Source organism: Apteryx mantelli, chromosome 1 (assembly GCF_036417845.1).
Source record: "Apteryx mantelli isolate bAptMan1 chromosome 1, bAptMan1.hap1, whole genome shotgun sequence".
Taxonomy (NCBI): Eukaryota; Metazoa; Chordata; class Aves; order Apterygiformes; family Apterygidae; genus Apteryx; species Apteryx mantelli.
In genome coordinates, this window is record NC_089978.1 from 169,827,507 (window position 1) to 169,851,100 (window position 23,594).

At 38.6% G+C, this 23,594-nt stretch overlaps 1 protein-coding gene across 1 annotated transcript in view; it reads left to right on the top strand.

The window, feature by feature from the left end:
* The window catches only part of ANKS1B (ankyrin repeat and sterile alpha motif domain containing 1B), a 449,800-nt gene that overhangs the window by 379,027 nt on the left and 47,179 nt on the right, over positions 1–23,594 (top strand). The window contains exons 18-19 of the mRNA XM_067312063.1: positions 15,676–15,783; positions 20,781–20,960. Coding sequence (XP_067168164.1) covers positions 15,676–15,783; positions 20,781–20,960 — 288 coding nt within the window. The remainder of the gene's footprint in view (positions 1–15,675; positions 15,784–20,780; positions 20,961–23,594) is intronic.

Here is a 23,594-nt window from a genome sequence, read left to right on the forward strand (position 1 = left end):
TGGAAATTAAACATACATTCAAAATGTTCATTACACAGTTATTTCACTCCTTAAAAGGGGAGCAGATGCCTTTAAATCAAATCTGATTTTATTACTAAACCAACAGCTTCCTTTCCGTTTTTCCCCTTAGGCTTAAAAGCCTTAAGGCTTTTTTTACCTTATTTGTTAGTCAGCAGTTTTGGCTCATTCTTTAGTCATCATTTCTCCCCAGTGCCTCTGTCGTGGTCGGGGGACAAGGTGGCAATGCAGTTGCAAAGGTGGATTAAACTACTGAGCTGGGTGGGAGGCTGTGAAGAAATAAAGTGGACCCAGAGCAAAGCTACAAGGTGAAAAGGAACTTGGGGTCTGCTGAGCTGAGAGCAAGATGTGAAGAGAGAGAGTGCGAGATTGACAAAGGAGAAGGAAGGACATGGAATTTGCAGAAAAGAAATAGGAAAATTATCTAAATAGCCAGAATAGACAAATCAAAAAAAAAAAAAAAAAGTATTCTGATTTATCACAAATGCCTTATAGATATAACCTACTGGTATTCTTCAAATAGTTACCCTATAATTTTATTGTAAAATGTAAATCATCCATTAGCTATTTCCCATCTGATTACTATAATGACCTATTTTCAGGTCCTCCTGTTCTTCAGTGTTACTCAGCCTCTTCAAATTTCTGCTACTCAGTTTATCTATCATGGGTTCCAAATTCCCATTTCTCCTTATCATTTCAGGAGCTCATGCTGGTTGTATCTGCAGTTAAGAAGGGGATTAAAAAAAATTAACTTTTGCATTTTAAATAAAATATAATTCCTTGTACAGTTACAACTTAATTCTAGTTTGTTCCTTCTCTCGTCATCTTGTCATTTTTCAGTTTATGATTCGCATACAACGCTTTGCTATTTGCACGCCTTCCCCTTTGCTCACTGACCACTGCCCGGGAGGAATTTCAGGCCTGCATGAGATCTCTTCAGCTGAATCAGTTTTGCATTTGTCTGTAACTCAATGGTCAGCTTTAATTTTCTGCAGTTATAATGGGCTTTGAAGGTGCGCGTCGCTGGCTACGTGTCCTAGTGCTGAAGCATGCAGAGTGTGTTCGGCACAAGCCCAAGCGCGGCCCCATTGCAAATATGAAAATTTCCAGGTGCCTGTGGGCACACTACGCTCTGCGCAGCCTGTTTTCCAAGCTAGAACGTGGATTTTATTCCTAGGCTAACTACGAAGCTTCACAGCGTCTGCTGTTTTCTTTAGAAATGTTTGCTAACTTTGCATATCATTGCAAACCTTCAAGCTCGAAGAATCTGGAGAGCATTTCCCCTGTTGTCTGCGCTGTGCTTTGATGGGAGAACTGTGTTGCACTCTCCTAATATTGGTTCTGTCTCCCCAGCTCGCAGCAAGGCGGCGTGCCTGGCTTCTGATGTCTCCGTGGGAGTATTAGCACTTGGTAAATTACTTGTGATAGATATTAATTCAGAAAAGATCAGCTGTACCTATCTCGGACCAAATTAGTGTTAAACGGTGGAATGAGTTCCTGAAAATTAAAGAATTGCCCCCAGCTGACTAAGCCTGTTGCGTGTGATGCAGCCGCATAATATAAGATTTCAAAGAAAACACAGTCATTTACTTTCACTTTTGGGCAGATATTTGGTTTATTTATACTGTTGAATATCTATGACAAATCTACTTGAGAAAATATGAGCACAGATCATAAATGGAAAATATTTTATGATTCAAAAGTTCATGTTACAGCAGAAGCAAGTAAGAGATTAAATGTCAGGGTTCTTAAAATAAAATAAAAGCCCCTACAATTTCTGCATCCAGATAATCACAAATACTGGAAGCATTCAAAAAAAAAAAAAAAAAGCAACTAGATGTGTGCATGAGTAATTGAGTTTCTAAAACTATACTTAATTAACAGTGACTGAATTTAGGCTCATTTATTCATTTGAAAAACCCCAAATGCTATTTAATTCTGTAGTTCCACTCAGAGATATATTTTAAGTCTGAATAAGTCATGTGAACATATCCCAAGTGGCCACATATTAGAAGACAGCAAATATGTTACACTATCATCCAATTGTCCGTAATAAAGGGTTTTTTTTCTCCTTGCTTGTCATTCATATAAATCTGCTCTTCTGATTTATTAGTAATCATAGTTCGCATGGTGATTTGGTATAAAGTGTTCATGACAGGATTTTTTATGTTATACTGGGTTAATTTGATCTATGTTGTAGCACGTTTGTGAAAAGATGATGTAGAAACTTATTTGGTTTCACAGTAATATTACTGATTAATATACCTAATATGATAAATTAATATATATAAGTAAATATACATATAAATAAATCTTTCTTCTTTCAAGTTTAAAATTTCAAGCTCTAGCAAAATTAAAGATCTGCAAATATGTCCCAAGAAAATGTGGATTTTTATGGCAATATTTCTAATGTGAAGGCTGATTATTTAATATTGTGGTAGCATTTGTTAGATAGGATTGAAATAGAGTACAATCTTGATAACTTTTAAATGGGCTGAATCCATTATATAAGACTTAATTGAAGAAATGTGAAAGTGATTTATTTTGGAAGTACAGATCACATGAGAGAATATAACAAGGGCTCTGAGAGCGTATTGCTGAATAGCAGTACTGAGGGAGTGATCTGGGCAGGAGGAGTGAAGCTACTGGATATTAAACTGAACATCAGTCAACAACATGACACAAAACGGGACACTGATATATGGATTTTGTGCATACTGACAAGAGTGGCATGAATTGAACTTTATAGATTTCTGTTCCCTCCTATGGTCCCCTTTATGCTTCAGCTGGGAAAATGTGCATACATGCAGGATTCTTTATGTCCAGCTAAAACAAATTTAGGGGAGAGCAATATTCTAGGTTAAAAAAAGTTTTGCGAAATTGTATGTATGTTATGATAAATGACTTGCAAAAGAAAACAAAAATTTGTGTTTTATATCATTTATTTTTAAAGCAGAAAATATTATGTATGTGTTTATATTGCTTTTTAGATGGGAGGAAGAGAATTGCTGGGGGTGTTTCTGCTCATTTTGTACATTAGAAATCACGGTCATGTCTTGCCTGGAAAACTTCTGACCAGATACCTAGTGTAATAAGCATGTTCCTTCTAGAGAGAACTAGATTGAGGTCATATGTATCTTTCTGCCAACATGTAAGTGGATGTTATAAAGGACATAATGATGAACTATTTTCATAAATCAATGAGGACAGAACAAGAGCTAGAGCAGAGCAAATTTATGTTAAATATTCATAAACATAATTCAGGAATCAGAATGGTTAATCACTGGATCAAGGATATTTGCTAAACTACAATATTTAGAATTGTTAACAGGTATGACCAGGCAATGGGGAGGTTCTTGGCAATATTAAGAGTGGTTTGGGAATCATTATAGACATGATTCAGGGCCTTTGACTTCTTGCAATGTCTCTGATCTGCAGTGAGCTGCATACCCAGGTCTGCTAAGTCAGTTTGGTTTCATGCGGTCCAAGAATCTGCTCATGTAATGCTCTCTGCAAAATAACGACTGCTGGTGTTACACCACTGATGTGAAAATTGGAGAATGAACTCCTTAGCATCGTCTTTCCTTCCTTTGACTTCATTGCATGGGCCAGATGGGCCTACGGTAAAGAGCAAGAAAGGCAAAGCCTGACCCGTGGAGATTAGGTTTATCTTCTTTTTGAAGATTCCTTTGAAGAGAACTTTTTTCTGTTTTCAGGAACTTCTGAAAAGGATGAAAAAAAAAAATAGAGACAGAGCAGAGGTGAAGAAAACATGCTACATTACCCTGCATTAACAGCCCTCTGCAGCTCTTCTCACAGAAAAAAATCAACTAGAATTTATAGCAAAAAAGACTTTCCCATGATAATCCATCCACTGGTGGGTTTTGCCAGAATACTTCATCAATAATGTATCTGCCAAAACTGTGGAATTCAAAAAGATGCTCCCAGATATTCCTTTTAATTTAAAAAATAACTTTAAGGAAAACAAGTTTGAGATAAGCAATTCTTTGCTGTTATTTGTTGTTAAGAAGAAGTTAAGATTATCTTTTTTTAACTGTAGTGCAAAATCAGACTCCTATTTGGAGAGCCCTTCAGTACAGTTTGCCCATTTGCTTTGTGCTGATTTAGTTACATACAGAAATTTTTTTCTTACTTAAGCCAGACTAATGTTGAATGTTTGATGAAGGAATCTGCATAAGAAGATATGTATGATCTGAACAGCCTTATGACTTCAATTTATCTCAAATCGCACAGACAATAATCTTTTATGTTGGAAAGTGTCAGGTTGCCCGAAGCCACAAGCAAAGAACTTGCTTGAGCAGTTGATGGGTGAGTATCCTTGCCACTTTGTTTGTATCCTTTCATAACCCCACTTTTTTGATGGTGTTCCTTCCTGCTCTTACCTCAAGGCATAAAAGAAAGAGATATTTTGAGAAATGCTTTGCTGTCCCCTTGCTGCCCCCGGCAGAGTTAATCCAGCCGCCCTGCTGTGCTCGTAGAGCCTGTTCTCTGCCACCCACCAAGCTTCCTCCTCTCAGATTAAGAGTCAAAGGACAGCATGATGCCAGCTCTGCCTGTTGTAGTTTGCCATGGTGGTCATTGCCTTTTTTAAGACGGCAATAGTGTTGCTGCAGTTGTGATAATATAAAGGGTATAAACGAAGCAAGGATCTGAGGGAGAATTAGTAGCTTTTTTTAAAGCCACATAATATATATTTGGAAAAAAGTTTCAGAGCCTGAGAAGCCATGGCACAATCCAAACTGAATGTAGGTTAGACAAAATTGTTCTTAGTTTAAATTAATTATGTTAATCAATTAGGCTACTTGAAATAAAATGGTAAATAGCTGCAGTGGAGATGTGTTGGTAGCTTTTATATTTGTTGCTCCGGTGAATACTTTTTCCATTTGGTGTTTGTTCCTCTGGAATTTTGCTTGAAGGATGAGACTGGTGAAACTGGGGGGGGGGGGGGGGGGTTGAAATCTAGGAAGGGGTGCTGATACAATTTAATTCAACACAAGATTTTCTTCCAGAATCTGTAGTAATTGCTTTAATGAGTTTATACAAAGATTCCAAACCAGGATGGTATAGGATAACTGGGGAAATAGGGTTGATGGAGTTTTTTTTATTATTATACTAAAGCTATATACCATACTATAACCAATGTATATATGTGTATGCATAGATACATATATATGTATATCAGCAATAACTGAGAGCCTTCTTTATATCATGTTTTATATGTAGGTGCCTACTTCCTGTAAACTAATAAAATGGAGATTTTGAAAGAGGGACACATCCCAGTCAGAATAACACATGGTAGCCAAAACAGAATCAATGGCTCCTATACAAGTACATCACAAAATGTGACTTACTTCATCCAGTACACCAAATGATGTCAGAGAAAACTGTATGGCCGAGTCTGAACAGCCCCTATGCAGTAGAATGAATCCACACTGATGACTGATAAAAGACAGAAACACTCAGTTATGAGAAAAAAAAAAAAAGATTTTTCATTAAATGGCTGCCCTGTCTCTGACAGCTTCGTTTCAGTCCTCAAGGGGAAAATGATGAAAAACCTTTAACAGGCAAACTGGAAAACTAAATTTGGTAACTACTGAATACTAAAAAGTGGAGGATGATATAACATGGCTTCTGTTAAAGCATTGGCTTTAGGGCTCTTTGCAGACGTTTTGCTGCTAGGTACTCTCTTCTTTCAGGTGGCCCAGAGTGAGAGAGACCGTGATTCCTCTATAATAGATGCATTTCATGTTGGACTTACACTGCTCAAAGTACCGGCTGCTGCCGAACAGGAAATTTCCACCCCCTCCGCTTTTCCCCATCCTTGATCAGATTTTCCTGCCCCTTTCCTTGTGCTTTTCTGCGGGCCAGTAAGGAAACACGTAAGGAGCTGCTCCCAAAGAAAACTGCAGCCTTCCCACCTCCGGGGCACTGCTGCGGCATGGGGTCACTTCCCTGATGTCCCTGGGGGTTCACCTTGTTGCGCTTTGCTCCTTGCAAGGTAGCAGCCCCAACGTAGTTTTCATGAGACTTATAGGGCAATTTGCCTGTACTTTGATATCAGTGTATCAGGATGGTTTATGTCCGTGGGGCTCTGCTATCGTTTCAGTAGAGTAGCGTATCGACCTTGCCAGTGATGGCTCTTGTATCAAAAGTTACGAACGTTTTTCACATTTTTATCCTTGCAATTCTTCTACTGCCCTTTCCTTAAAAAAAGTGGGTAAATGTTCATGCTAGCAGTAGGGCAATGCACAAGCAAGTTTGTAACTCAGGCATGTTTAATGCTCTAGGGGGTGAGAGTGAATACCGACATCAGCATATATTTGGATTGGTGTGTGTGGTCGTTACTCTGGGTTTATTTCCACAACACGAAGCAGCCTGAGTGCAAATCATAGCTAGCCACTTTGCATCAGTTCTGCCTGAATTAGATATTCAAGGGTCAAGCCCATGCTGTCAACATGAATGTTTTACCGTTCAGAAAAATAATTTTACTAAATTAAAAATATTTTAATGCAATAATAACTGGGTCTTCAAGAATACACCTGACAACTTGTAAACATTTAGGGAAACTGAATACATTTTAAATAAAAATAACAACATTTTTTCTGATACTTGGTCCAGGTTCTCCTGTCCAGTATTTGGCTTGTCTATCTGTATCGCACACATGCCTTTTGCAGCAGTTGTGTATCTATGCAATGCTGATGATACAAAAATGTACAGAAGGGCCTGCATTAAATTCTAGTATTAGAAGGAGATATTTAGCACCACCTTAGGTTTTTCATTATTTTTATTACCATTTTTTACCAGTGTATAATTGCTTGATGTAGAAATACATAATCAATTTTCAATTCTAATATATTAATGTCTGTATAATTAACTGATATTATTTTGATATTATAGACTTTACCTTTTACTGACTGTGTTTGTTATAACTGTGAACTAGAGTAATCTGCATTTTTATTCCAAGCAGTAAAGGGTTATTTGCTTCTTTTGATATTATGGAGACAGTGTTTGTCGCTATAAGTTATTAGAGAACTTGAGCATGTAAAATACCTATTTATTTAGTAGATAAATGCCCCATTCTTTAAAAAGGCTAGAATTTTTTTTTTCTTTTTGTTTGGAATTAAATCTGTGATGAAATTGAATCAAGATCAGAAAAAGGATCTGTTTCACAGCTGTTAGAATTTTCTACAGAGATTTGTGTTTTATCTCCTAGATCTCTTTACACTATCTAGGCTTCATCTTTATATGCAGATTAGGTTGCTTTGCCGATAATGGCATTTTTAAAAAAGATAAATAAGTGATTAGCTCATTATGAAATGTGTTGTAGTACCAGGAACTTTAATTATAATTTATCTGCTGTGTAAGTAATCCTGCAAAATGTAATAGAATAACATATTGGCATTGCAATTGCTCTCTGGCAGTGCTATGTGACTAACGTGGAAGACCTTAAGGGGACTGGCCGGGAATAATATCGCTGGTCTCCACGACCACACATTTTCCAAATCTGATTTGAACAAGGAAGTATTGCTGTTGTTATTTCAACATAGAGGCAGAAACATAAGTCACTAGTGGAGAAATAGCCTAACAAGTCTATAATCTAGGACTGTATTTGGGAGTTTATTCCACCTTTCTAACTTTCCAATATTTTTTCCAAATACAGCCTGTGAAAATACTAGGAATATATAGTCACTTTATGTACAGACCTGCTTAGTGCTTGCTATGGCTTAGGTATATCATATTTTCAGCGTTGTCACTTAGAAAAGATGAGACTCTGTGTATATAATAGACTTTTAGGATTTCTGCTTTACATTTTTGTGAGCCTCATATATAATAAAAAATTGCTCACATGTAATATTTGTGCTTACATCTGAGGCTTATAAAACCATTAAACTGAGATATTTTTAAAAGACCATGGATTTAACTTCATTTTTAATTAAAAAAATTTGTTTTTAAAAAGTGGTTCATCATGGAGCCTGAGACACATCCTCAGGAGATAAAGTGAATATCATTATTGGCCAGGTCTAATTTAATTGTATTTTCCTGACTTTTATTAATGAAAAATTAAATTAATATTTTTCAGCTGAAATATTAAAGATTACCAGTTACAGGCACAAAATCACCATTATTATTTTATCTTTAATGGAACAAAAAGTGTTAGCACCAGATATATTCAGACACCCAGTTCTTATACTAATGAGAATTTTGAAAACGATTTAATGGCAAAATGATTTGTCCAGTAAAGTCAGGGCAAAAATTCCAATGACAGCAATAGTACCAAATGCTATCCAGAGAATTCTGCAAAAACTAGTAACACCTCCTGAGCCTGAATCTGACTTGGGATGGCAGTGACTTTACAGAATTGTAACACCACTGGTCCCATGGCAAGCTAATTTACAGCAGTGCAACTCAGATGAGAACGAGACCCCCCCTAATTCACAATTACTTTTACTTTGAGAAGACTTTTGGTCTTTGGCTTCTCTGTAGTTGCAGATCTGCAACTAAATTATATATTTTAGGGAAAAAAAGTCAGTTCCTCATGTTCAATGTATAGAAACAGGACTTGTTAAGCAACCATCTGTCTTTGTGAAATGCTGTCACCAAGACAACTGACATCTGTTTCCAGTTGGCTAATTAATTCAGGGGGATAATGACACATATTGCATATCATTTATAGTCCCTTACAAGTCTTTTCATATACATAAAAAATAATTGTTTCCATTGCAATTGTGCAAACCAGGGAAGTCTTGCATCTACCAGGGCTGCAACAACTCTGATAGATACTCTGATCTGCAACAACTCTGATCAGAAACTCTGATCTCGAGAACTTTCTTCTGCTGCCCGAGGGGGGAAAGGGGCAAGAGAGGTGCAGAACGTGCCTTTTTCCACAGCTCTCGGTCACTTTGGAGCTGGGACTGACCCCACAGGGCCTCGATCCTTTGCAGAGGACAAGATTAACAAGATGACTTGGCAAATGAGGCTTCTGCATATGCAGCACCCCCAACAAGCTTTAGCACAGCTAGAGGAGTGGGGCATGGGCTCATTTTATCAGCTCTGCAATTTAGTGATAGTAGTCACTTTTATGAAAGTTTAATGACTCAGCCATATTTATCTTTCAAAATACACCATTATTATACCATGTAATGGAAATCTTGGTCAGCATGATATTTTTTTGGTGAACTTCTGATCAGAGTTATATATGGTAACAAGCCTGGTTTGCTTCCTTTTCTCAAGCAGGGTAGCATTCTTCTTTTATTATTGTCTTTGCCATACCCTGGTGGTATGACCTGAATCCGGTATTCAATGTCAAAGTTTATTTAAAAAAAAAAGCTCAATATAACTATTTTATTTAAAAATTGTAGTTTTGCATTTTTGATTAAATATACAAAACTATATTGATCTGAGAGCTGTAGCAGCTCACAAGAGACCTGAGGATTTAAGGAGCTAAGATTTTCCTGAAGTAACTGTCAATCTACCATGTAACACTGGAGTTATATGGATAGGATCTGTCAAAGTTTGCGCTAAGGTGTTATCCACATTGAGGATTTATACAGTAAATGTATTTAGATCCATTTTCAAACTTTTAATTAAATCAACCATGACAGTCAGGTAACCAGGACTGATTGGTTTGAGCTAGCTTCATGGGGATTCTGGGCACTATCGTGTTTTAGGGGCTACTTTGTGGAAGAAAAGTGGTAATAATCAATGTATTCTTTATTCACCATTCCAGAATAGCCAGGAGTTTCTTCTAAGATAATCAGCAGTAAAATGGTTAATGACATTGCATTTATCTAGTGTTTCTGGCTGCTTACCTGCAGAAGTAGGAAGATCGCACCTTGTTGGTTTTTATTTACCTGTTTTCCTTCGTAGCCCTAAATGTTAGGGTCATTTCCTAATTAAATGAAGCTTAAATTCCAGAGTGTCTGATGCTGCCACTAGAAAATTACTAGTGCTATTCTGATCTCTCTCTAGTTTTCCACTTTGTAGCTAGTTCCTAGCATCTGACTATCACTGCGTGATTACTTAGTCCAGACTTCTTGCACTACTGTGGTACTAATTCTGCCCCACATAGTAACTTTTCAGATTATTTCAAAACAAAAGGAATTGATATCCTGAATTGTAGTGATCTTTATAATGCCTATTTAAAATTTTGAATAATTATAAAAATACAGTGTCAGATCGTATTTTTCAATCAGAATAAAAGACTAGGCAGAAGGTTATTGCAGAAATAATGCTTAGTTTTAGATGGAATGACTTGTTCATTCCAGCATCTGCACATATGTAGTCATCAGGGAGTTACTGGGCTACATGTGTTTGTTTTTTAAAACATCTGTCAACTAAGTCGAAAATCTAAGTGCAAAATGTTATATTGGTTACATTTGTGGATTTCTTACATTTCCTGGTGGAATTTCATTTTGTATACTAATCGTTGGAGAATATGGAGATAAAAATAGGATTAAATCTGTGTGCATGTGTCAACTTTGGACAAATGACTTGCCCTGTCTCCTTTAATTGTATTACAGTATAAGCAAGTAAGTTATGCCTATTCAAGTTACAAGTTGCGGTTGCTTTATTTTGCCTCAGGTATCATACTGCCAGTGAAGAAAGAGGCTTATCATGTACATGCTGCCTTTGTCCCGGTAATGAAATATAGGCTGTGCAGAGCCTTAAGCTACTCTAACAGTTTCATGACATGATCTAGCTAATTATTGCAGCCACATTGCAAAACTCATTTCACTTTCTTGTATGAAGTAGGCTACAAGCCGTTTGACCAAATGCTTTGTTGCATAGCACTTAGGTGCATTGTATTGTTGTCCCTATAGTTGTGTTACTGTGTTTCACTATTACCTGGGATAGAAAATATTCATGGGGAACTAACTTGCAGGCTAAATAAGTGCAGACTAATAGCTATTTGATACACAGGCATACCTTGGAGATATTGTGGGTCGGGTTCCAGACCCCTGCAGTAAAATGAATATTGCAATAAAGCAAGTCACACAAATTTTTTGGTTTCTCAGTGCATATAAAAGTTATGTTTACACTATACTGTAGTCTATGAAGTGTGCAATAGCATTATGTCTAAAAAAAATGTACATATCTTAATTAAAAAATACTTTATTGCTAAAAAATGCTAACCATCATCTGAGCTTTCAGCGAGTCGTAATCTTTTTGCTGATGGAGGGCCCTGCCTTGATGTTGATGGCTGCTGACTGATCAGGGTGGTGGCTGCTGAAGGTTGGGGTGGCTGTGGCAATTTCTTAAAATAAGACAGCAGTGAAGTTTGCCGCATCGATTGACTCTTCCTTTCACAAAGGATTTCTCTGTAGCATGAGATGCTGTTTGATAGCGTTTTACTCACAACAGAACTTCTTTCAAAATTGGAGTCAATCCTCTCAAACCCTGCTGCTGCTTTATCAGCTAAGTTTATGTGATATTCTAAATGCTTTGTTGTCATTTCAACAGTGTTCACAGCATCTTCACCAGGAGTAGATTCCATCTCAAGAAACCACTTTCTTTGCTCATCCATAAGAAGCAACTCCTCATCCACTAAAGTTTTATCATGAGATTGCAGCAATTCAGTCACATCTTCAGGCTCCACTTCTAATGCTAGTTCTCTTGCTATTTCCACCACATCTGCAGTTACTTCCTCCAGTGAAGTCTTGAACCCCTCAAAGTCATCCATGAGGGTTGGAATCAACTTCTTCCAGACTCCTGTGAATGTTGATATTTTGACCTCCTCCCATGAATCACAAATGTTCTTAATGGCATCTAGAATGGTGAATCCTTTCCAGAAGGTTTTCAATTTACTTTGCCCAGATCCATCAGAGGAATCACTCTCTATGGCAGCTATAGCCTTACAAAATGTATTTCTTAAATAATGAGACTTGAATGTCGAAATTACTCCTTGATCCATGGGCTGCAGAATGGATGTTGTGTTAGCAGGCATGAAAACAACATTAATCTTGTTGCACATCTCCATCAGAGCTCTTGGGTGACCAGATGCATTGTCAATGAGCAGTAACATTTTGAAAGGAATCTTTTTTTCTGAGCAGTAGGTCTCAACAGTGGGCTTAAAATGTTCAGTAACCCATGTTGTAGACAGATGTGCAGTCATCCAGGCTTTGTTGTTCCATTTATAGGGCACAGGCAGAGCAGATTGAGTGTAATTCTTAAGGGCTCTAGTATTTCAGAATGGTAAATGAGCATTGGCTTCAGCTTAAAGTCACCAGCTGCATTAGCCCCTAACAAGAGAGTCAGCCCATCCTTTGAAGCTCTGAAGCCAGGCATTGACTTCTCCTCTCTAGCTATGAAAGTCCTAGATGGCATCTTCTTCCAATAGAAGGCTGTTTCGTCTACACTGCAAATCTGTTGTTTAGTGTAGCAGCCACCTTCATCAATTCTCTTAGCTAGATCTTCTGGAGAACTTGCTGCAGCTTCTACATCAGCACTTGCTGCTTCACCTTGCACTTTTATGTTATGGAGACAGCTTCTTTCCTTAAACCTCGTGAACCAAGCTCTGCTAGCTTCAAACTTTTCTTCTGCAGCTTCCTCACCTCTCTCAGCCTTCACAGAATTGAAGAGAATTCGGGCCTTGCTCTGGATTAGGCTTTGGCTTAAGGGAATGTTGTGGCTGGCTTGATCTTCTGTCCAGACCACTCAAACTTTCTCCATATCAGCAGTAAGGCTGTTTTGCTTTCTTACCATTTGTGTGTTCACTGGAGTAGCACTTTGAATTCCCTCAAGAACTTTTCCGTTGCGTTCACACCTCGGCTAACTGTTTTGCACAAGAGGCCCAGCTTTTGGTCTGTCTTGGCTTTTGATGTGCCTTCTTCACTTAGCCTCATCATTTCTAGCTTTTGATTTCAAGTGAGAGACATGCGACTCTTCCTTACCCTTGAACACTTAGAGGCCATTGTAGGGTTATTAATTGGCCCAATTTCAATATGATTGGGTCTCAGGGAATAGGGAGGCCCGAGGAGAGGGAGAGAGACGGGGGAATGGCTGGTTGGTGGAGCAGTCAGAACACACACAACATTTATCGATTAAGTTCAACGTCTTATATGGGCGCAGTTCGTGGCGCCCCAAAACAATTACAACAGTAACATCCAAGATCACTGATCACAGATCACCCTAACAGATATAATAATAATGAAAGAGTTTGAGATATTGTGAGAATTACCAAAACGTGACACAGAGACACGAAGTGAGCACATGCTGTTGGAAAAATGGTGCCGATAGACTTGCTCAACGCAGGGTTGCCACAAACCTTCAATTTGTAAAAAAACACAATGTCTGCGAAGTGCAGTAAAACAAGGTATGCCTGTACAACATCAAGCTGATTCTAAGATACTGCCATAGGCAACTTTACCATTGCACACTATTGACCTATATTTGTGATACCTGACATTTTTGATAAATACTGTCAAGGATAATCCAACACAGAACAAGTTTTCAGAGTTTCAGGAAGTTTGCTAAACTCTCATAATTCAAATATAGAAGTGTTTCAGAAAATAATATTTTATATTTGTAAGTCGATTAGGAAGTTTTCCAAGTAAGAAAATTACTAGAGCGTCTATTTTCAGAAGAATACAAACTGTCTTCATTTAACAGAGTATGTAGTCTGAACGAGTAAATAGATCTGCCTATTGGTTGAGGACCATACGTTTCTGTAGGATGCATCTTTAAATCCCTACCACTTCAGATCTGGAGTGACCACCATTTTAGTGGAAGAACAAAATGTGGAATAAGCTTAGCAGTATTGATGGTGTTAAAGATCTGTATAGTTTTCAAACTGAGCACAATTTTTAAATAATATAACCACGTAGACCTGTCTCCTGATCTCTTAAGTGCTAAGTCCCACAAAACTTGTATCCTTTTCTCTTATGTTATTCAATAGCTTTGTGTGGATTCCTTTGTCTGGGTTTGATATGGCTAATAAGGCATTCAAAGCATTGAGGACCTCAAAAAGGCCCAAGAACTGTAGATTGACTTAAAAATCTTCGGATAAATGCTGTTGATGACAGGAAGCATTATGAAAGAAACTAGCCCACTGACATGCGTTACCTGAGTAATGCTTAAAGCAGCTGTAGTTCCTTCAGGTATTTCATATAGCTAAATACTGAGATAAACTGTGCACTCTTCTGCTTAACGTTCAGTGGAAACTGAATACATAACTAGGTGTCTCTTGCATGCCCCTGCCACTCCAGCGTGTGCTGTGCTATCTCAGCTTGCCTAATACTTCTACAGATTTATGCTAATATGAGAGAACATGAGAGGCTTGTGGGACTCTGCTGCTTGGCTCTGCCATCAATCTGCAAGGTCCACAGCAACCCTGAGAGCTGCCTTTTGGAGGAAGACCTTCATCTGTTTCATGTCATTGCCCATCACTTTATAGACGCAGGCCAACAGGATATTCTTGATGTTCAACAATATCAGATAGTGCAGAGAAATCCAGCAGAGTGAGTGTGAACAGCATTCACCTGCCAGTGGATGGGAGGATTCATCCACCGGAGTAATGACTGTGTGTTGCCATCCCATGCCCTGAGATACTGGATGTAAGAAATTGTACTGGGGAGTTGTTTCTTTTGTTTGCTTGTTTGTTGAATAGTAGTTCTTAGTGGTATTGCTTAAACTGAGGTAGCTGGTCACTTAAGAGGCAGCATCTTTGGGTTTTTGGGAGACTATTCCTCTTAGGTTGAGTGAGAAATTCCTCTCAACTGAAGGGTGTTGACACACAGTGGTCCTAAATATAGTGGAAGCTACTGTCTTCTGAGAGTGAACGGAGACAAGTGTGGCGTTTAAAACCATATACAGGCTGGATGAATTATGTGAGGATACTGCTGTTTGCAGAGCAGAGGCTTACTGCTATGCTTAAATGTTGCTTTACACTTTGAAGCAATTGTAGCCATTAATATTATCAAAATGTTTTTTTTGCCACTAATGCTTAAGTTTCCAACTTTCTCCTTCTGCCCTCTCTGTTTTTCTGAGAGCAGTGGTGCTTTTGGATGTGGTAGGAATATGAAGGGATAAAAAGGAAGAGTATTGTAGTAAATTTGTAACACTTGCTCAGCAGTGTTTTGGGAATTTGGACAGATGCAAGGTATTTGAACCAGCCCACTGATGGTAATATTTATGTGCAAGCAAGATTTTTCATTGTACCTCGTAAAAGTAGTAGACTGCCAGGGCAAAATCTGGGGGATATGTCTATCCTGTGTTTCTTACGTGTACATGAGTCTACATGATAATGATAACTGCACATAGTTCAGAGATTACCTACAAAAGGCATGGTGCCATATGGCCATAAAGGCATCATTTAAAAGAATGATATCTTTTATTCATTTTGCAGTTCTTTTTCTCCCTTCTCACCCTCTCGAACCATTACCTGGCTGTTCCTCACTCTGTGATCCCCAGTGTCAGCATCTTTCCCATCCTTGTGAATCTCTTTAATCCTCATCACTCACTTGTTGTCTGCATCTCTATGTTTTCTTCTCCAGTTTCCCCCTTCCATTGCTCCTGCTCTGCTGCTTTCTCTTCCTTTAAAGAAAAGGTTTAAAGAAAAAAAGGCTCCACTCCGAAAGGATGTTCATTTAATGAGTATAATGTGTTCTTTTTAAACAGATATTTTTGTTCCTTTCTCAGGTCTTAAAAATTAGCTTGATTGGCCACCGGAAGCGCGTTCTGGCCTCCTTGGGAGACAGGCTTCACGAAGATCCTCCTCAGAAACCACCTCGCTCAATAACCCTCAGGGTGAGTCCCCGTGGAAATTTGTTTGCATTTCTTGACAAGGCAGCCAGCATTTCCTAAGGATCACATGAAAAGAGCAGCCACTTAGAGCGGGACTCAGCTTTTCTCGCTTCAGACACTTGCAGTGGGGATGTCTTCAGCTGACCTGCTCCTTCACAGCTCCCTTTGTAGTCAGTGGAGACAAAATGACATTTTTACTGTGTGATTCATCTGACCTGTTAAACTAGCTCAGAAGTAGATGTTGGCAAGCTGCGTGTCTACGCTTGTCCATAGGAATCCCAGCCCCCATGACTGACATTGCGGAAGAAGAGTTCCCATTTTCCTTTCACGTTTTCAAAATGCTTACTTTGCAGACACATGCTTTATGCTTTCTGTAAAGAGAGCCTCTTGAAACTGTTGAGATACAAATGCCATCGAGATTTCTTCTTCTTACTTCTGTGTATCAAAAGTTTCCTGTCGTTTTTATATTTCGTTAATATTCCCTCCTTCAGAGCCATTGTTACAATGTCCCTGGGGTTCTTCCACACTTGCCCAGTTTTAATCTCCTCTCATTACACCAGCTTCACTTGGTTTCTCTGTTCCAAAATTTGTGCTTCCTTGCTGCCTGTTATCCTTATTGTGTTGTGGTCCAATGGCCCATTCCTACTGTGTTCTCTCCAAGAGAGTTTAAATTCATGAACACTTTATTTTGATAGTTTAGGTCAGATTTTTTGCATTTGATTGTATTTGATTGTTTTCACGGGGCTGCTTTTTGGACTGGAATCTCATTTGGGACTGGATTTCCAAATCTCAGAGGTCACTGTGTGCTCCCAAACTCTATTTCCTAGTGGAAAGAGAAATAGAGAAAGACAGAATGGGGGCTGGTTTTTATGACCTTATTTTTACATACACTTATTATTTCTGTGACCAGCCTGTTTTCACTCTGCTTATGCTCAAATGCCACATAATGCAAACATTTCCAAACATCTCAGATCCCCCCCGCAAAAGCAGTGTATTTGTAATGTCATGTTGAAAAAAGTGTCACTAGTCTATGATGTTCTGCTCTAAGGGACTTTGCACAAATGTATGGATATTTTTCTTGTATTTTGTATTTGGATGTATTATGTGAACTGTCTCCTGGTGCATGGCAGGTGTTAAAATACTCCCAGGAAAGAGGAATAATTTGCCAGCTTTTTGAAAGTTGCACATTTTTGTTCAATGGTTTCAGTGCCTTGGACAGGGGAATTAGTTCCTCTTCAGCAGGTGGGAAAGTTTCCACAGCCTACTTTATTGGTTAGCATTGTATATTCTCAGCTAATAGCAAGGAGAAAACTGGATGTCCTCCATCTGTAGTCAAAATGATAAAAAGTAGTCTGCTGCTCCACAGCTAGAACTACTGATGCTGGCAACTGCGAGATGTTATTCATCACTTCATAGTGTTGGAGTCTTCACAGGGAATCCTAAAGGAAAGGACATGAGTTTGGATTAAGATTTTCTTTCCCATCAACTGCTACTATGCCATTTTCACACAAAACAAGGACACAGTATTTACTCTGTAGTTTGCAATATTTTTTAGTCTGAAAATTGATTTAAATAAAATAAAATATCCGCTGCTGCTAGAAGATACATTTATATCTAGTAGAAAAGATTGCTCCTTGATTAAAGATTATACCTTTAAGGTCCCAAGGTCAGCCTAAGGATGGCTAACATTTCATTTTTTTTCATACTATTATTATATTAGCTTTTTAGTTATTTCAAGGAGAAAATGGTTAAATATTGAGGAAGAGTAACAAATATACATATTGCCACCAAATATATTATTCCCCCAATAACTCTGTACTAAAAAAATATTATGATTTCAAAGTCATGTACTCAAAAGTTAGAAAATGCTGGATCTCAGGCTACCTGTGCAGTCTTAACTTCCTTCTTTAATGCTAACTAACCATAAGATGGTACCAAATACATTACAGCACACTGCACAGGCATCCATGTCTGATCTGCAAATTTGTTATGGAAATGAGAAAATAGATATAGAATGAGGAAGAAGAATGAAGGAAGGATGAGAGAAAGTTTTGTGATTAAAGGAATGACTGTAGCTATGAAAATACAGATTTATATCTGCTTTTGCCACAAAACCCTTGGATAATGCTTGGCAAGTTATTTAAGTAAATGCCTCACAAACAGTTACTAATTGTATGTTACAGACATTCTGCATGTTTGACTGGAGTCTGATTTATGCAAGTGCTGAGCACACAGTACTGCAAATTAGATCAGTAGAAGCTGAGTTTTGAATATAAGTACTTGGAAAAAGAGACAATAGATACTGTAATTGGGCATCCAAAGTGACTGATATTTTTTAATCTTTCTCTATGTGTCTCAGTTCTCTTGTACTGAAGTACTGATTATAAAACCCCAGAGTTCACAGGGTGTTGTGAAAATAAATTGATTAAAGTTTGTAAAGCACTTAAGTCCAAACACAAGTATCATCAAAACAATGATATTAATCATTGTATCTTCAGAGCAAGATTTGAAGAGTTTAGGGAAAAGGTTTGGGGCCACAAAATGAGGTGAGAATAAAATACTGATTACATGATAACTAATGATAACACAGTGCTGAATATGTGACAATAGGCTGCACAGTTGAGGATCCATCTGTGCTGTGAAGAACTTCTTTGAGAAAATAGCATACAATCATACAATTAAATACTGTACCATAATGCAGAGGCACCATAATTCTTGTACTTCCTGACTCTGTAATTCTTGCCTGTATAGCCTTACTAATAGTCTTCCAGTGCAGCTTTTTGAGTGAATTTCCCCTTTTATGCAGTTTGAAAAAAACATGAAAAACTTGATAAAAGCTGGAATCTTTATATCCATTGCACAATCATCTGTCACCTAGATACACTGTAGATGGCTGTATTGGTACTAACAGGGGGTGAATCATGACAAGTGTAAGAGAGAAGTCCTGTTGCGTACCTGGCTAGAAGGGCTGATAGGAGTCATTAGGAAGGAAGTCATTTGACTCCCCTATACTCAGGTTATTGTCAGTGTGGAGGTGTGTTAGGCGCATGGAAGAACTGGGGATGCATTTTAGAGATTATGTCTCACCAAACCTTCTGAATGTATGCAGACTACAGCTTTTCAGAAGCTTTTAACTGGGCCAAATGTAGGTGGATTTTCATGAAGGAGGGAAAAAGCCTGTTCCTAAGAGGAAAGCACTGCTTGCTTTGCCCTGGGGAACGTCAAGTACTTGTCTCAAATCATAGGAAAACTAGAGAATTGAAAAACAAAAAAATCTCTGGGGTTTAAAATGTGATAAACTACATATTTATCCCTGATTTTAGTCAACCAACATGGAAAATACTAACCCATTATTGTGATGGCAAAGGATAATGTCATGGACAAATGAATATTTTAACATCAGATATTCCTATCACTCAAATACATACAGAGACTTGCAACTTTTCTTGCCATTTGGAAGAGATTAAAACTCTCTAATTTCTTCCACTGTGTCTTGTTTCTTAGTAGCATGGAGTAAAGTACCTTGATGCTTTTCAGAATTAAGTCTGGTTCAGTGAAATTGTGCATGAAATATGGGCTTTAATTCTTTCTTTAAATAAAAAGTCAGGACCCTCCATGCACCCCAGAGCAGATCTTTGCTTCCTCTCATTGTTGTGTAAATACCTTGAGGTCCCTTGCTGTTGTTCAGCATTAAAATACAGTATTATAGCAATAGCTTATTTAGACAAGCTCTGCACTGTGCAAACCCAGTGTGTGGATATGTTCTCTGCTCCAAAGAATTTACAGTCAGAGAAATCTCTAGTGCTAGCAAAGTTGAGCCCAGTAGCCTAGATGGTGGGAGAGGAACGTAATAGCCACCCAGTCGCTATGACAGTGTTTTACAGTCCACACAGGGTGGTAGGTAGGTGTGCAGCCTGTCTGGGCAGTGCACGGGATACTATAGCTTTGCTCCTGCAGATTGTAATCTCTAGGGTAGTGTTGAGTACTTGGCCACTGATGTTTGTACTCTGTGTTTGGGCACAGATGATGTGATATGCATGAAAAAAGGCATCTCCAAACATACAGTGGCTGTTTATCGCTAATGTGGTAGCAATCCTAGTAAAATGTACGATCAGGAGGATGTGTTTAGCTGCTTAGACAGAGTTCATATATCAATTTGTTGTGGCATTTGCACGCTGGTTGATCCAAGGTCACAGTTTAGCATTGATTATAGGAAAAGCCTGGTTAAATACTCATGCTCAGATGCTTTCAAGCATTCTAGGAACTGTTATTTGGTGTGATTCTGATATCTAATAATTCAAGTTAAAAGTATGTTCTGCCAGACCTATAAAAATTGCAAAGTGTCTATATTTTGTAAATATTCATGCATTTCTTCTTTCCAGCAAGAGATGTTGCTGGAGTCGAATCACTTTCAAATCACTTTCACTGCTCAAAGCTGCTGCTTAGAAGTGGTGAGAATGTACTGCATCTTATAAATAGCATAGTCCTAAATCATGACTTTATTTGGGCATTGACAAGAAGTAACTCACTGTTGTATCTCTCCAGTAGTCCTAGAAAGAGGAATACGTTACACAGTGAAGTTTGGGGGAATGAATTTGCCACTAGTTTGTATAAATAGTAAATTATTTTTCCTTCCTTGTGGGCTCTGCACATTAGGTAGAACATTTGGGGGCAAAGAGCTAGGTTTCTGACTGTTGTCTATCACCTCTCTATTCACATGCACAAGAAAAAGAGAAGTATCTTCTTGAACCTGCTTTCTCCCTGTTCACGTACAAATGATGTAGAGAGATTACAAGAAGAAAAAAGGAGTGATTGCTTTCTATGTGCAGTTGTGAAAAGCAACTTGCAGTCATATCTATAAGGTTCATTCACAGTAACCTCTGCTTCAGGAACTGTTGCTTAATTTTTTTAGTATGAATAATTCAAACACACTTTTAAGTGTGTAGTTTGAAGTCAGCAATGTGCTATTCTTATGCTCTGTTTTTCTCCTTACTATCCAGGAACCCAGTGGTAACCACACTCCTCCTCAGTTGTCTCCATCACTTAGCCAAAGCACTTTCACTACTGGTGGCTCCCTGGACGTTCCCCACATTATCATGCAGGGCGATGCAAGGAGAAGAAGAAATGAAAACTATTTTGATGACATTCCCCGGTCAAAGCTGGAGAGGCAGATGGCACAGGTATGGTCGAAAGCTATCATTAAAAGGCTATGCGTTGCTGCAATCAGTCACAGAATTAATTCTAACCATTGTTGTGGGTCATGTATTAAGCCTGATTGTAAACTACGAAGAGTAACAGTTTTTCCAAGTGTGTTCCAGTTCTGTATGTGCCAAATGGAGTAAGCTGGTGTGCAGAGATGCTCATGAGGGGTAGCATTTCGGGGGGGATTCGGTGCCTCAAGGCTGAGATGAAGGTGCCCCCTGCACACCAGAGCATTCAGACTCTCACCGGTGCTGCCTCTGCCTCTTGTTTCTGTAGGAAGGTGCAGATTCCCTGATTTCTGACCAACCGAGGTAAAAGCAAGCTAACATAAGTTCATTGCCAGAAAATCAGAGGACTATTAGGGTAGTGACTGCTGCATTTATTAATGGAGGGGGTCAGCATTCTGCTAAGCTTTGTCACCTGGGGATATATCTGAGTGGTTTTTTTTTTTTAAAAAAGGCTTTAACTGTGCAACAACTCATTGGAAATCACAACAGTGCTAAATTCAACTGGACATTAAATCAAACTGTTCACAAAAGAAAGCCTTAAGTAGCCCCCATCTCTAAATTTCTTCACCCAACCATAATGTAGGTACAGACCTTTTAAATCAAGCATACATTGACCAGAATGAGCTCTTTCACCCCTCTAAAGGTCAGCAAAGTTAAGCATTCACAGCCCGTCAGCAAAAATGCCTTGGGAGGAACTCAGCTGTTTTTCGGCAGTACATATGATGAAAGACAGCCAGGTCTCAAACCTTGTGGTGCTTTGTGGTGCATGTCGGAAATACAGCTTTGATTTGCCATCCGAAACAGATGGGAAGCCGGTGCAGTTCGTGGAGCAGCTCCCTCCACTGCAGAGCAGGTCACTGCATCCTGCCCTGCGTGAGACTTCCCAGCGGTTGTCAGGCAGAGCCCAAAATAGAGCCTGCCTCCAAAATGCAGCCTCGAGAATGTGGGAGCAGCTATGCAAATAACGGTATTATGGTTAACATAATCAACAAAAGCCTGCAGTCCCCAAGCTAATTGCATGAACAAAGAGAAGTAATTAAATAAACAAGCAAAACAAGGTGCCACTGCTACCTGGGAACGCAGGGACAAATTGCATCCCCGTTTGTTCGGGGAACGTTTTGACAGCAGTGAAATTGGATTTGTTTGGGTGGGGCTGTTTCCTTGCCTTTTTAGATCGTCTAATTTTCTGCTGCATGATGTTATTGCACAGAATTAAGGGGAAAGTTGCCTAGCGAATGAGCTTATTTTCAAAGCAAAGTCAGCTGGGCTTTTGTGGCACGAACAAGTTGAACTGAAGTCCATCGAGGAAAAACTCAGTTTGTACTGTGAAAATACTTCTTTGAAGGTCGTGCAACATTGGTGTCTGAGGATGAAATACCCAGTTACTCACGGCTGCGTAGACTGGTTTGTCTACTTAGTTTATTTTGTCACTTGGTTCACAAATCCCTGTCCTCACTTCTGCTTTTAGTCCCTAATGATGAAAAAAAGTTAAAATAAATGTACTGGCAATTCTTCCTTTCTCCTTTTTGCTCTTTTCTCTTCCTGTCTGAAGACCTGATCTTCCCAAGAGGTATGACATGCTCCCATATATGGCACCTGGAGATTTTCTTCAGGTTGTTGAAATTGCTTTTCCAGGAAGACTGTGATATATTGTATATCCAAAGAAAGAACCAAGCAGTTAGTACTTCTACCACTTCCAACCACTTTAAAACCAATTAAGCACTGTTGTGTTTTTTCTTTCTTTTTTTTTTTTTTTGGTGGGAGTTCATACCCACTGAAGAATTTTCTTCAATGCCTTCTTTCTAACTTTCTCCATGAAGTACAGCAGTCATCCTTTGGGACTCCAAAGGGGAAAATCGATTCAGATGAAATCCATAAAACAGTGCTTTTGTGTTAGTCCCCAAACTCCAGTCTGTTGGCAGTCTTTCTCAGCTCTGCCCCCAAATTCTGCATCATGATGTATGTAAAATTCCCTTTGACTTTAATGGGAAAGTCAATGACTCCCTCTGGTGATCATTCTCACTAAATTGGACTCACCCCATTAAGAGGCTAATCAGGGATTTCTTCAACCATTCTGGCCCCAAAATAGATTTTAACTTTATTTTTCACAGTATGTGAAATTGCGGTTTTGCTAAAATGAACCATATTTCCTTCAATCTTTCCACCAAAAGTCCCTCTGAAATTAAAGGTATAATAATTATTTCTGAAAAATAAAGGAGATCAGTTTGATCTAACCATGAGCCTTCTGCTCCATGTTTTATCTAGTGACTTCCTCCGTGCAGTTTGCAGGTTCCTTTGGCTTATGCCAGATCAACAGCTTCGTAGGCTGCTACCAGTCCTACTTTCCAACTCGAATACTTCTCACAAACTCCATAACCTAGAGCAATGACTGGAATTGCTTTGAGTATATTTTTTATTTTAACCATTTCTTTGCTAAGTTGTTTGCATGATGCTGTATGAACCTGCATGTTTAACTATATTTACAGGCCTCCATTGTAGACAGATGTATGTAATGACAGAATCTTTCATGCTGTGATCTTGAAAGGGTTTTAGGTTTATCCTTCTTAATGAGATTAATGGGTATTTTTTTGGCTTTGAAGAGAG